At 40.6% G+C, this 15,038-nt stretch overlaps 1 protein-coding gene across 2 annotated transcripts in view; it reads left to right on the top strand.

The window, feature by feature from the left end:
• Positions 1 to 15,038, top strand: part of UBE2L3 (ubiquitin conjugating enzyme E2 L3) — an 84,650-nt gene that overhangs the window by 53,272 nt on the left and 16,340 nt on the right. The window contains exon 3 of one of the 2 annotated variants that reach the window (XM_067539900.1): positions 2,310 to 2,400. In XM_067539900.1, coding sequence (XP_067396001.1) covers positions 2,386 to 2,400 — 15 coding nt within the window. In that variant the 5' untranslated portion in view covers positions 2,310 to 2,385. Of the gene's footprint in view, positions 1 to 2,309; positions 2,401 to 6,394; positions 6,442 to 15,038 lie in introns of those variants that run through there. The other variant, XM_067539899.1, reaches the window with a different exon arrangement.

Raw genomic sequence — 15,038 nt, 5'->3', positions numbered from 1 at the left:
ACAAGTTTAAAGTTAAGCATGTGGGTAAGTCTCTGGATGATCAGGGCCTTAGATTCTTAGTAATGGGTTGCTTTCCTAGTGCAGATAAACTTTTAAAGTAAGGTGTAGCGATAGAAGAGACACAATAAGGTGAGTGACCCTTCTCATTCCCACCAGAACCCAAGGAAGGGAAGAGTGGAGATCCATGTTTCTGACTGTAGCCACTCTTTAGGCTCCATCTGAGTGAGGAATCATGTTGCCTGAACAGTTTGGCCTGATTCAGACGAACTCAGTTGAAATACAATTTGTCTGAGCTACTATGGATGGGGCCAAGACATTTTTTAAAACAGAATTCAGGGCTCAGTTCCTTGGCTACAAGTGAGGAATGCACAGCACAACTCAGGAAAGAGGAGTACTAAGGTGACGTTAAGCCACACTTTCATTCTTAGGATGTCTGTGCACCAGTCCAGTCTCCTGTTGTAAATTTATGCTGGATGCAAATGGCTCCAAAGGGTCATCCCAGCAACTAATTCAGTGAAGCCCCAGCTACAGAGGAAGTGAAGAAGTGCTTATACCAACTGTGTGCCACCAGAGTATATCCCTACATTGAGATGATTCTCCTGGAGTCAGCTTTCCAAAGCAGCCTGAAACCAGGGGAAAATCTGAGCCTAGCTCTCTAGAATACAGTCTATGCTATGCTAGATCCTGTTTTCAAATATAGCTTTTAAATAGTTTGTCCCTTCCCAGGCTGATTGGCTAAACCAAGTTATAATATTTTGCTTGTTTACTTTAAATGAAGTTTAAACATGATTTCATATCAACTGTAAAAGCTCACTGTAGATGGGGCCAAACTGATGCCAACTTCATATCCATCCTGATGAATTAAAGGTTCAGAGAATCCTGATTTAGTTGGGATTGGTCCTGCTTTGAGCATGGGGTTGGACTAGATGACCTCCTGAGGTTCCTTCCAACCTTAATCTTCTATGATTCTAAGAACAGAAGGAACTGATGGAGACTGATATGGGTCTAGCCAGTGGGGTTCCTTTCAGTTGACTGATAAAAATGAAGAATTTATGGGAGTTCTGTTGGTTAGGTTTTCTTTTTCCCCCCATTTTTTTTGGTAATTTATGATTAATATTCCTTGTTTATCTGCTTTGTAATGTTATTATCTTACACATTTTAAGAGTTTACTTTGATTTATTTATATTATTATTTTATGATTGATGGTGGACCAAATTCAGATTTGGCACAACTTGCTGATTTTGGAATAGATTCTCTTGTGTATAAAACTTGTTTTGGGAATAAAAATATTAAAAATCAAAAGACAATCATAAAATTTCCAGGAGAGGGCAGTGGAACACATAGTCACAAACTAGTAGCTCACAAAATAGATGGCATCAGTAGCATGTGCTCAAATGAGACCTCATCTCCAGAATATGAAGCAATTACCAGAATTAAGATTGTGTACTCCTGTTATGGCATACTGTATTCATATGATTAGAACTAGTTACAATACAATCAAACTTGCATCAGAGAGAAACAGGAAATAACATGCACAACATGTAGAGAATAACATCCATAAAGTTATCTATTTTAAAAGATATAATTAAATAGTTTGCAAGGAATTTCATGCCACATTTTAGACCCATCAAACCCCATAAGTTATTCTGATATGAATGTATATTGGCCTCTGTTCAATTCTTAGGGGTAGAGCCTATCTTTTTGTTATATATGTATAAAGTGCCTAGCACAATATGACCCCAGTCCTGATTGGGGTATCTAGACACTGATGCAATACAAATACAAAATGGATGAAATTGAGATTTTTAGTAAAGTAAAGTTTGATAGTACATTGGTTTTAATACTTTGTACAAGTTTACATCTCCAAAGCTTTGTCTTCTGTATGCTAGTTTCCTGTGTTAGCCAACCATTTTTAAACATGGTTTCTGCAAAAAAAATTTAATGCCAGCCAGTGCAAATTGGCTTGAACTATTTAAATGTTAAAACTATTTAAGAAACAATTCACAAGACTGGGTTTTGAGAACATTTTTCAAATATGTTTTCAACAAAATATCCACATAACTGTATTTGAAGAAAAGAAGTTATAACTTGTTTCCTACCTTTGGGGAAATGGTGTATTTGTGTGTTCCAAGTAATGTGTTAGCTGTGTAATCTTGCTAGCTCTTATAGCAGCAGTTCTCGATCTTTGACTGGTGGTCTGTGCAGAACTGGCTGGTCACGTGGTGCTGGCTTTCCTTGTTTCCAGCGGCTAAATCACATTAAAAGGAAGTTAAACATATATAAAATATTTTCAAATATTGTTTTTCCAGGTCAGCAATTACTACAGTTGTGACAAGGGTGTTCTGTGATCATGAATGCAACGGGAGGCAATACAGGAAGCTGTGAATGGGAGTAATAATGGTCTGTAAGTCAATCTCTCTATTAAGACATGGCCCATACTATCAAAAAGCTTGAGAAACCTCTGTATTAGGGTTTTGTGCATCTGTTCATGCTACTGTTATACACACAAATAATATCAATTAAGTCAACACATCCAGCTTTTTTCTCAGGATGGAAAGGTTTATGGACTTTTTTCCGGGGGGGGAGAGGGAGAGGAGCTTGGGGACTATTTACTTTTCTCATTAATCTTTAAGAAATGTTCCATAACATAGAAAGCATGTGCATAAGACAGAATTAATATGACAATGTACATTCCATGCAAATCACAGAAGGAAAGAGAGAGGGAGAAGAAACAAGTTTATAAATCTGTCTTAAATCCTCAGATGAGAGAGTAAAAGTCACAATAACCACCTCAATACATAATTCATTGCTTAAAAATGCTTACTATTAGAGATTCAAACAACCGAAGACATAAGACAACACAAAAACAGCATTTGTCAGCAAATGTATAGGAATGTAGGGTGGAGAATTTCAACTGAACAACCGTTAAAGTATGTCTTCATTCTTTTATCCATTTTATTCTTTTAACAGTTGCAATTGAGAGGCATATAAAATGGTTTGGGACATGAAGAATGGATTTTTGTAAATGTTTTATTCTATTATTAGAAGTTCTTAGAAGTGAGCGTCATGGTACTAGATTAGAGATAAAGCCCTTAGCTGAGTTTCTATCTAAGCATAGACAAATTTCTACAAGTAAGTATAATAAAGGATTTCTGTCTTTCTCTCCACTCCCACGCCTGGGTCAGCATGGGTTTTTGTGTTTGTTTTGTTTTATGAGAAGGTTAAATCAAAGATATGGGTTTTACATTTGTCTAATGAGACTGTAAGATATGTCTAATATCGTATCCTCTGGGACTGAGTTGCTGTTGTGCGCTAGTTGCTGAGAAAGCTCTATTTCCTCTCATGGATGACAGTTATGTTCCCTGAATATGCCATGGGAGATCAGGATCTTTGAGAATGAAGAGGTCTTCAGGGTAATTTGGGCCAGGCCCTTGGAGGATTTGGAAGATAAAGACAGAAACCTGTGTTCTGGATAGTCTTCATTGTCAAGCAAATACAATCATGCATTTTGAATTTCTTGGAGGTGTTTTTCTCTTGTTTTTGTTTGTCATAAGTTTAATTCCTGGTTATAGTGTATTGCAGTAGTCAAGCCTGAAGGTCTTGTTAGTCAAATGTTAGCCAAATGCAGAACATGCTGCAAAATTCAATACTGTTGAGGGCCCTGGTCTCACTATATGTGAGAGAATGGTGGTGCAGGCACTGGAAGCAAAGGAGCAGTTCCATCAGGGAGAAAACGCCTGCCACTTCTCTGAGGTGATACAACAGCATTTCATGATTGACATAGAGAGATCCAGCAGCACAGCCCTTCTCTATGAACAAGATATTACCCACCAGTGTGATCACCTTTGTTCTGTTCTATGTTCAGTCTGAGACCTGATCTGAGGGGTATGCAGGATATTGGCCATACGTAGGTGGAATGTACCAAGCTCTTTGCAAGCTTCTCAATCACCCGGCTAGAAACAGGATTTAGATATCGGGATAATTTGTGAAGTCAGCTGCATTTGAACAATGTTTTTTTAAGACGGCATGGATTATAGCTTACTATAGTGTGGATGATAGCTTTTCCTCTACTAAGGAAGCGCTGACTGTCTCTGTTAGTAAGGGACCCAGATACTTTTTTTTTTTTTTTTACTGTTTTAACAGCCATGAAGGGCTTGGATCAGAATTGCAGATGATGACTTGGTTTTCCTGTAGTGCTTTTAGGACTTCCTGTTGATGAAGGAGATAGTGCATTTCTTTTTCCAGGAACAGGCGGGGACCTGAGCAGTTGTATTTGGGAAAAACTGAAGTTTAAAGAATAGGGATTTATGGTGTCTTTGAAGGACTATATAGCCAAGGTGTGATTAAGAGTTTTGGCAGAGAAGAAATGAAGATAATGTTTGAAACAGTTGATGTTTCACATAGTTACAGGTCTGGAAGACATGTAATAAGTGCTCTTCTCCCCAGTCAGTATGGTATCAGATTTGAATATTTCAGGTTTCAGTACAGTAAGACCTCAACTAGCCCTATTTGATCAAATGTCAATGTTCTTAACCTTTAGCTCCAACATCCAACTGCAGTAGCACATCAAGAAGTCTTATCAGAGAGTTTCTGCAGCTTTTCCATCTCGTCTGCCAGTTTTCTTTCTCTCCTGAGCAATATTCAGCTTTCTCCCACTGTGTACCTGCTAGGCACAGCTGCAATTGCTCTATACATACCAGCTACTTCTCTCAGAGCCTGTTCCTTTTGCTTAACCTCTCTGTGCTTCATTTTCCCCATCAGCAACATGGATTTAATAATCCCTAAATGCCTAATATTAGAATAAAATAATCATAACACTTAACATTTATATAGCACTTTTAACCTTCAAAGCATTTTACAAACTAATTATTTCTTAGAACACCCGGATGAGGTAGATATTAAATTAGGGTGTAGCATGATTTAACTCATTACCTAATGTTAGTAAAGTTCTTTGAGTTCTTGCAACGAAAAGCACTACAGAAAGGCAAAATATTTGATTAAGCAATATTTGAAGGATTCATTTTAAGATAGTTTTTTCTATGCCTCTCAAGGAATTTATTCTGTATGTTTTAATGAGATTTTTAATGACATTTCACCCTTTCAAACTGCCTGAGTTTGACAGGGCTCTGTAAGTTTGTTGAAAGACTTAAAGTCTTTCAGGGAAAAGGAACAACATTTCCTAAAGAGTCAGATTTGCAAAGTCAGTTGGGGATCTATCCAATGCAGAAGGAACTAAGGGATACAAATACAAACAGGATGGAGTTGAATAGTACTGTACTCCCAGGCAGTCTATTGAAAATTGAGGAGCCAGCTGGAGAGATGAAATTGGGGAGCAGCTATGCTTGAAGCCCTGGGAAAGGACTACAAAGTACATCAAATTGTTGTGGTGGTTAGTATTAGCTATACTATTCAACATATTTCATTTTTCCTGGAGGAAGTAGGAGTGCCCAGCTACACAGGGGAAGCCTGATGGCACCTAAATTAGCTGTGCTACTAGTGTAGTTAGTGGTGGGGCTAGTCAGCACCTCTTGTCTGAGATCAATGGGGCATATGCTAGTTTCAAGTGAGTCCCCAGTGTATGCTGGAACTGCAGCCCTCCACTTCTGTAAGAATATGCCAAAGAGGCAGTATTTGTGGCTCAGAGAATCAGATAGATTTATTCAGTAACTTTCTCTTTCCACAGATGTTTCCATGATGTACAGTAAATAAAATACAACACAGCAACAGCAGTTAAAACAGTAATAGATAGTAAAAATGGAAAATACCAAACAGCCCAACCCAAACAGCATGAAGGAAGAGGCCAATGGAAGGCGTGTTGTCTCTAGTCTCCCCTCCCAGCTGGGTTCTTCCTCTGCCCCACAGCGGGGCTGTCTGAGAGATGGAGGGCAGAGAGCAGGGTCTCTTCCCTTCTCCCCCCCCCCCGTGCCCCAAGAGCCAGGATTGTGTGTTCAACTCTCTGCTCTCACACACACACACACCCTGCACACGGCTGGCAGGAGCCCCCCACGGGGGCCCATGGGGTCTCCCTCTCAGGAGGGTTGCATGTGCAGCCCTCACTCGCAGTGGGGGGGGGGAGAGAGTTTATTTTCCATACAGGCCTCCAGGCGGGGGGGGGGGTGGCTCTAGCCCTCCCCAGGGTTCAAGCCCCCTAGGAGGGGAAGGGGAGTTTACTCTCCCCTTGCCCCGAGCTGCAGGCTGTCCGGGGGAGATGGAGGGGGGAACCTCTAGCTTCCCCTTTCCCCCCGGGAGGGGTTGGGTCGGGTCTCCTGTCCTCTCCTGCTGCCCCGCCAGAAGGAGGGGGGGGGACAGGCACGGGAGACACTTCCCCCCCCCCTCGGTTCCAGGAAGCGCAGCGGCTTTAGCCGCCCTGCCCGCAGCCGCCATGCATTGTGGGGCAGCAGTAGCAGATCCAAGATGGCGGCCAGCAGGAGGCTGATGAAGGTAACATCCAGCGCCGCGCCGGGGGAGGGCCGGGCGGGTGACCTGGGGGAGGGAGCGCTTCCGCCCCGGGCCCTCTCCGAGCGGGGGGCAGCGACCCTCCGACTCGGGCCGGGCGCGGATCCCTCCCTTCCCCCAGCGGCAGCCCGCGGGACGAGGGGACCGGAACAGGAGCTGCCGGCATCTAGGCCGCGGCTCGCAGGGGCCTCCCTCCGCCCGCTCGGCCCGGAGCCGGCCTCCAGGGGGTCCCCGAGCCCCTGTGGCTGCTTGGCACCGGGCGGGAGCCAGCGAAGGACGCTAGGGGTGCCCCAGGCCGGGCCTTGCCCCTCCCTGAGGGGGCTCCTGCAGTGACTAAGCAAAGAGGAAGGGCTGGTGGGGGAGGAAATGCTGCCTGGGCTCCTGCCGGCCGCTGGGGCTTTCTCCTTCCCCTGGCTCGCTGGGATGGGGGCGATTAGCCCGAACCTGCTGCCCGAGCGCCCCGCAGCCCCTGGCGGCCAAGAGTCGCGACCCGCCGGGATCATGCGGATGGGGTGGGACGGACTGAGCCCCCCTTTTCCTCTCGCTTATTTTTGTGCTTTTTTAAAATAAAGTTAATCTGCCCGGCGTGTGAGGGAGATGTGGTTGGTTTATCAAGTTGAAATATGGACCGGGGTTCAGAAGTTACTTCGCTCTGTTTGCCTTAAACACAAATGCATTTGTTTCCAAACCTTTATTCTTTCTGACCTATATATAATAATTAAAGAGTGGCCCTAGCCTATGGACGTTGATTTTTACTTAAGAATGGTTTTGTTTAATAGTTGTAGTCTGTTCTGTTGTTCAGTGGTATATCTTTCTTATTCCTTCTCTTGTAATAGCTCTGACAATGTATAAGATGCTTTTCAGACACATAGGAAGACAGTCACTGCCCCCAGAAGTTTATCATTTTATACACTAGATGACATCGATTCAGATTGCATGCTAGTCGGGTTAGGGATCTGTCACACTTCTTGTATAGCACCTACTGAGACTGCATCAAGTCTAATTATCTGTACACCTGGTACTGTACTTACACCTAGGTGTTCATAACCTGCGTCAGATAGATTATATAGGGTAGCCACATGATACATGGATGCAAGGACCAAACAGTGTTGTGCAATGTTCTTAATTTTTTACATATCCTGTACTTGATGTGAGAGAAGTTTAAACAGTGCACCAGGATTCAAGCCTTCTATAGATGGTTCAGTGTTGGTGCCATTTAACTTAGTTTTGTTCTTTTAAGTGTAGGTCCTGAAACGGGCTTCAGGCAGGTGGAATCCTGCTTAGAGCCCCATCCACCCAGACATAGGATTCTATCCTTGTCAAGCAAATTGCTTGGATTGGCATCTGAAAATTTAGTTATTCAGATGCATAGTTTATAAATCAAAAGTGCCTGAGGATTATAATGGTAAAGAGAAATTGTGACAGTTCAGTATTGGTTTCATTTAGATTAGCTTTGCTATTTTAAATTTGTTTGGTGTGTAGATCATAATTTAAACAGTAGATCACCTTGGATGCACACAATAATACCCATAACATCAGGAGTGAACATAAACTTCCCCTCAGGATCTTCGTGAGACTGAACTCATTTGGGATTTTGTTTGTTTTTTCTATCGTTTTAATAATGTATCTTTATTGCTGCCACCTATGAAGCTATTGTGGCAAATGTGTCAAAATGAGACTCCACTCTTTCACAAGAGTAGTTGTTACGTTTTAATAAGCTTAACTTTTCTCTTTTCTTTGAAAGTGAATTTCGTATTCAGAGCCACATATACCTTTTAAAAATGCTGTAAAGTTTAAAAAAAAAATTACATAAATATATCTAGTACATTTCTAAACAGGAGCAAAAAAAATATAATCTTAAAAATCTGGAGGGCTGCAGAGACCATTGTTAATATTGCTGATTGTCTCCCAAAGCTGGTTATCGTTCTGCTTCATATTGTGGTGTTAATGGTATTGCTGCATTTTGTTTACAGAGAGTATCTAGATGTTAATTTTTTGAAGTATTTGATTCTTCTCTGTGCACTTAGACATATCTCTTCTAGAATAAATTTGTGGTCAGTTTGTTGCCTGATTGAGGAGAGTGCTGTATTATTGTCTCCCTCCATTTCCAACAAGACTTTACTTGTAGATTTTACTTTCATTTTTGTTTTGTGTTTATGAATCATGGTAATCAGAAACTTTTCCCCATGAGTTCAGCAGCTCCATAATGCTCTTAACAATTCAGAAATTACCTTCTTCTACACCATGATTAATAGATGTTATTAACACCTCCCCTCCCCCCGCCCCCAACACACACACACCTTCCAAATGCTCTGGTCATTGTTTCAGTAGTAAAAGCTCAGTCCTGCTCCCATTGAGTTTTGTCATGGAACTACATGAGAGCTAGATTAAAAACAAAGATCCAAATCCTACAATGGGATCTGTGCAGGCCTTCCAGTGGGGATCCAGTTTCAAGGCTTTGGCCTACAGTACAATTCCAGAGAACCACAAACTGCACCCATAAGTGTTCCATTGCTGAACGTATTTTCTGAATTTTTTAAAATAATAATTGGACATTTTCCCAATTATTTAAATTACATTTTTTAAACTAAGCTTAGGGTGATAAAATGTAATGAATTCTTGAAATCTCAAAGGAAACACTGTTTTAGCTCTGTATTTTCACACTTCCTTATAATAATTATTTTAAAATCTCATTTAACTTTCTTACAGATATTTGAGCTAATATAAAGTTACTCCAGTTTGTTTTAAAACTGAAAATAGATTTGGAACCTCCTGCGGATGGTTCAAAATATAATGTTCATGTGAACAGGAGTGTAAGTGAGTGGAAATTATGCTTTATTTTAAAGTACTGGAGTTGTTTGGAACCATTGATATGGATCATGGTTATTTATTTGTATTACATCAACACCAAGAGGCTCCACTTTAGATCAGGGTCCTGTTGTAGTAGGTGATAGTGCTTGCTGAAAAGTCTATTTATACTGTAAGCTCAAGACAAATCGTGGGAGATTGGACTATCATCCCCACTTTACAGGTGAAACTGTTCTCTCTTTAAATTGAGAGAGCCAGAATTTATATTTAGTCTTGGTGGAATTCAATTTTTATCTTTTATAATTTTGATGGATAATACCAATATTTATTTTTAAGCATTTTTTAGATTTTTATCAGTTTAATTTTTTACATTTGTGTGAAATTATGAGTCTTAAGCACTTTTCTCTATTTTTATCATTTTAAATGTTCAGTTGCAGAAAGTTATGGGGGTTCAGAAGATTATTTAATGACAGTAGACTTTGAGAGTCAAAAAATTAAAGCTTTATATCTGTTAAATTGCAAATTGTCAAAATATATAAAGTAAATATACTTAAGTCAACAAATCATAGCTGTTTTTACTAGTCCATTTGTAACAAATCTAATTGAAAAGTCTAAATCACTGGTTTTAGACTTTGTTCGCAAGCAGCATTTTTCTTATTCTGTCTATCTGTAAATTTTGATTGTTATAGATTGAAGTATTTATTTTGTGACAGTGAAATTGATATTTACCAATAAAAATCAAATCTTTCTCAGACTATTTATATTAATAATTAAAAATCTTAATCTGACATAAATATCAACATTTACACACATGCGATTGTATGGTTACAATCACAAACTTTTAAGATGGGGCTGTTGTGTTAGTGTCTAGAGGCCTGAGCCCCATTGTGGTAGACTCTGTACAAAGAGTAAATAGATAGGGGCCTTTTGTCACAAACTGTTATTCACCTGAATAGTCTAATTGAAGTCACTGGGAGCTACTTGCATGAGCATTTACAGCAGGGGTAGTCAATAGGCAGACTGTGGGCCAAATCTGTAGAGCCCTACATGGATACACAATGTGGATCTTCATCTGCCCCAATCAACTTACCTGCAACCACCATCCGCAGTCTAGGTCATCTGCACCCACATGCACCTGAAGCTCCGGGGCCCCCAATCAGCTGTTCGAGGGCCAGCCCCTCCAGGTGGTGGCTGGCAGGGGAGCCCTGTGGAACAGCTGATTGATCGGTGGCCTGCAAGGAAGCCTGGGGCTCCCCTGCCAGCCACGCATCAATCAGCTGTTCCGTGGAGCTCCCCTGCGGGCTAGTGGGGGAGCCCAGCCGGACAGCTGATTGGGGGCACACAGAGAAGCCCTGTGGAACAGCTGATTGGCAGGGCCCCCACTCCCATCTCAAAGTCTGTGAGCTGCAGGCAGCTGCTTCCCTGCCATTGAGATCCACATCTGATCCACCACCCGCAAAAAATTGATCTGTGGATTTGTACAAATCTGGACCTCGAAATCTTTTTATTTACTTGTTGTTTTTAAAATTATTTTCTCTGGAATCTGGATCTTGGCTATACATTGACCAAGAAATTTGGACCGTGACAAAAAATAGACTACTCCTGATTTACAGGATCAGGCCCTAGGTTTGTCACAACAAACATAATTAGCGGATTAAGACCCGAGTACATCAAAGTCCCAATTTTAATCTACGAACCACTGTGACAGCTGCAGGCCCCTAGGATAGTGCAGATCTCAAAGCCCAAGGCAAAGCATGTGAGAGCTGGGGACAAAGCATTGTCTCTCAAGGGATCCAGCTATGGAACAGTCTTCCAGGGGAGATGAGGTAAATGTAGAGTCTGTGTATTTTAGGAAACATTGTAAGGCCTCCTCTTTTGAGAGAGCCATTACACCATGCCTGATGCTCACAATTCAAACACTTTTTATTTCCAAACTTTTACTAGCCCCTTCCCACTAACACAAAAAAAACCCCTACCCCAAGCAGAGTTTTGACCTCAGAGAGGGAGGAGTGCCAGAGACCCCATTATATCCATAATAAAGGTTTTGCTGTTGCTGTTGATTTTATGTGGAAATCATTTGGATACCACAGCGATGGGCAACAGCATAAAACCCTAAAATAGATGGGTGGAGAGATGACATCAACTGGTAGAGTTGAAGATGGAAGGGAGGCTTGTATGGCAAAGGTAGTGAAGTTATTTGTTTTTGCATGTATACATAGTTAATATAAAATACCATGTATGGAACTTATACTTTTCTTTTATTAAATTGTGTTGGGAATACTGTATATTGAGAGAGAGAGACTTAAAAACATAACTAGTAGTCCAGAAGACTCTTAAACCGTATCTGATACTTCTTTCTCAGGTAGAGCTCCTGTTGAAGTCCCAAGTATAATATGGCCAAATTAAGGGTTCTGTTAGATCTGTAATATTTCCATTTCCTGATTTGGGGGCCGGGGGAGTGTTGAAAATATTAACATTCTATTAATGTAAGCCTTTGTTTTTATATTTTTTTAAGGAACTGAGGAAGGGCAGAAGGAGGATTATTTTAATCTTTGTTTTCGTTAAACATTTATGAAGAGATACAGTTGTGTAGTCAAACATTTATCAAGCAATGAACTCCACGGTGGAATAAATCTCAGAACCACACCCAAGTAATTAATGTTGATGGCATGTATTTACATCATGTTAGTGTTGTAAACAGTATAACAATGCCAAATTTATTGAGAATTTTATACTTCTAATCAGATTTTTTTTCGGTTAATAGCTTTGATAATTTGTGGATGTATGGTTTTTTAATTGTTCTGCTCCTTACTCCTCAGGATCAACAAGTCAGGAGAGAAACATAAACTTTGGTTTGTTTTTTTTTACAGTAGAAGTGAGAACAGTATGGATTTAGGAGTGAAGATATTTTACTCAAAATTCACTTTTGAGCAGAGATCAAACTTAGAGACTTCCTTCCAGAAAGGAGAATTATTCAGAAAATAAAGAATTCGTGAAAACATAAAATTATAATGTGTCAATGGAACCTTAACTAAAAGTTCTCATGATTTTTATTAAAAAACATTTCAAATTTAAAGAAAAAACACTACCTTGCAGTTTCAGAAAACCAGAAATTGACCACTGTCTTACCACTAAGAGGGCGTGAGATGGATCGGGGGGGGGGGGTATGGGTGGAGTTTGAGGAGTATGGGGAGGGCAGTGCCCCCCAAATTTATGATGATGGAGCCATCTCCCCTGCTGGGTGAGGGGTGCCGGGCTGAGAGCGAGGCTGGGAGACGGTAGGGACCCCAGTACCTCATACAGGCAGCCCAGGGCAGGTTTTGAGGGTGGGGGACCCTTAGGAGGGGAGCGGAGGCAGGGGGAGGCTGCTGCGGGTGGTGGGCCCAGCACTGCTGGCAGAGCAGGGGACAGAGCTGGTCCAGCTCCATGCTCCACACTTTGCACAGCTGCTTCCGTCTCCAGTCGAAGTGCTGCTTCCAGCAGCTGCCTCCCGCGGCAGCCTCGTGGAGGCAGCAGCTGTGTCTGCGCTGCTGCCCAAGGATAATCCCGCTGATGAGGTGTGATTCCCTGCCACCATTTTCTCTGGCGGGTCACATTGGGCTCTGGAGCTATGGGAGAGCTGCTGCTACCCCCTGCCCTCTTCCCCCCCCCCCCCCCCCAAAAAAAAAAAAAAATAAGTAGTCAAACTCTGCCTATGATATGTAGGCCCTTTTTTTTCTGAAAGTGGGGGGAAGGGGATTCGTGGAAAGGGGGGTACAATTGTTACACAAAAATCCACAGGTAGGCTCCATTTAAGAAGTTTGATAACTGCTCCGTTCTAAGGGACATACATATTGAACATAAAAACACTTATGTTTAGAAATTGTTTACTTGTTTATAAATAACAGATTACAGAATATCTTTTCTCTATTCAGTTTGCTTACTTTGTGCATTTAACTGCACTTTGTGCCTGATACAAAGCCTACTGGAGTCAATGGGGGTCTCTGGGTATAAACCCTTTTATGTTTAGTCAGTTTCCCTCTTTTCTCCTGTGTAGAAAATCATTAAGGCTGGCCCCAATCCTGGGATGTTTCATATGCATAAGAGTTTGCAAGATTGGGAACAAAGTTGTTTTTCCTTGTTTGTGTGGCAACAGAGGCATTTTTTTAAAACCTGTTTATAAAATAAGACACTGTCAGAGAAACTCAAGTGCAAGTGTAGTACTTGCTTTTTTTCTTAATTGACTAGATTTCAAGTTGATGGCATTTCTTTTACTTTTGCTTGCTTTTTAATTTTTAATTTATGCTTTCAAGCAGCATAAATGGTGAAAAGTACACTTTCTATTTTCAGTCATGTAACATACATAAGGAAAAATATAAAATGCTTTATGTGATCACGTTCCTTCAGTGCTGTACATGAAGATTAAACATCGCATATCGAACAGTATATTCTCCATTTTATATACTGTACTATGTTTTTTATCTGAACGTATCAAAACACTTTACAAACATGAAGTCCCAACACATCGCTATGAAATAAGTAAATATCTCCATGTTATAAAAGGGAAAACTGATGCAGCAGAGTCAGTGGCAGAACTGGAAATAGAATTAGGACTGTGTGTTCCCACTTCCATGTTCCAGCCATTTGTGTACTCTCTCATAGTAATTTACATTACTTAAAACAACAAAATTAAAGGTGGGAGGGAGAGAATAGGAATTCAGCTATTTACTACATTTCTAACGTAAGGTTTCTTTTAGAAAAAAAATGCATGTTTGGTCTCATTCTCTCACTTCCAAAAGTCATTTTTGTCCTTTCAGAGTCAATGATTTTAAGATGAAATAGTCATTTTTCTGACTCTGAACATGGTTCTACCTTTTACCAGCCTGCTGGCTTTGAACATTCAGAATCATGTTTTCTTACTTCTTTGACACAAGTGTGTTTTTATTCGTTAGCTGTTTTGCCTTTGCTGTGCTAGTATTTTATTATGAATTGTGCATCACCAACAAAAGTAACTAAATTCCAGTTACAAAATCTTTATTCCTGGCGATGCACCAGTTGGAAAGAACACACCTTGATTTGCAGCTTCCAGGTTGAATTTTCAGGGTAGACAGTAAGCAAAAAGCCTCTTCTAAACTGAATAAGTTTATTATGGAAGTTACTGATTTGCAGTAAGTATAGAACCTCAGTGCTACTTTCAGACATTCACTTTTGAGTATAAAGCAGGGTGGATAAAAATCTGATTTAAAAAAAACCCCAGATTTTTAAAAATTGGATTTTTTTTTAAATAATCAAAATACTAAATTTCTCTCATTTAAAAAATAAGTTACAATTAAATCTCATCACAAACATGCTAAACCTAAACAGTCTCATAAAAATGAATTAATGGCTCTAGTCTGTCCAGCCTAACTACCAGCTCTTGCTTCTTGAAAGTTCTGGGCTTTCAGTTTCTGTTTCTCAGTCACATGTGCAAAGAAAAAGACAGGCTGGATAAGATTGTTGTTCTGTGCTTATGTGGTGGTGGAGTTGGGCTAAGCAAGGTGGAGGAGATAGGTAAGACACTGTCTTAAAGACAGAGAGACAAAGGACGGAGGCAGGGTAGGAAGGAACTTAAAGGTTTGTTTTCTAGTGTGTGTGTTATATGTGAGTTTGGACTTTGGTCTTCTTGTTGAACTTACCTTTAATCATGATGACATAGTAATGCTCTAGTTTTGAAAGAATAAAAATAGTTTTTTTGTTTCACTGGGAGTGCCCTTTGTAAACTACTGATGTATTTATTAATACAGGAAATAAACTTA

This window comes from Emydura macquarii, unplaced genomic scaffold, assembly GCF_026122565.2.
Source record: "Emydura macquarii macquarii isolate MOO-44397 ecotype Brisbane River unplaced genomic scaffold, CSIRO-AGI_Emac_v2 contig_554, whole genome shotgun sequence".
Classification (NCBI taxonomy): domain Eukaryota; kingdom Metazoa; phylum Chordata; order Testudines; family Chelidae; genus Emydura; species Emydura macquarii.
This window is presented reverse-complemented; position numbering and strand designations above follow the sequence as displayed.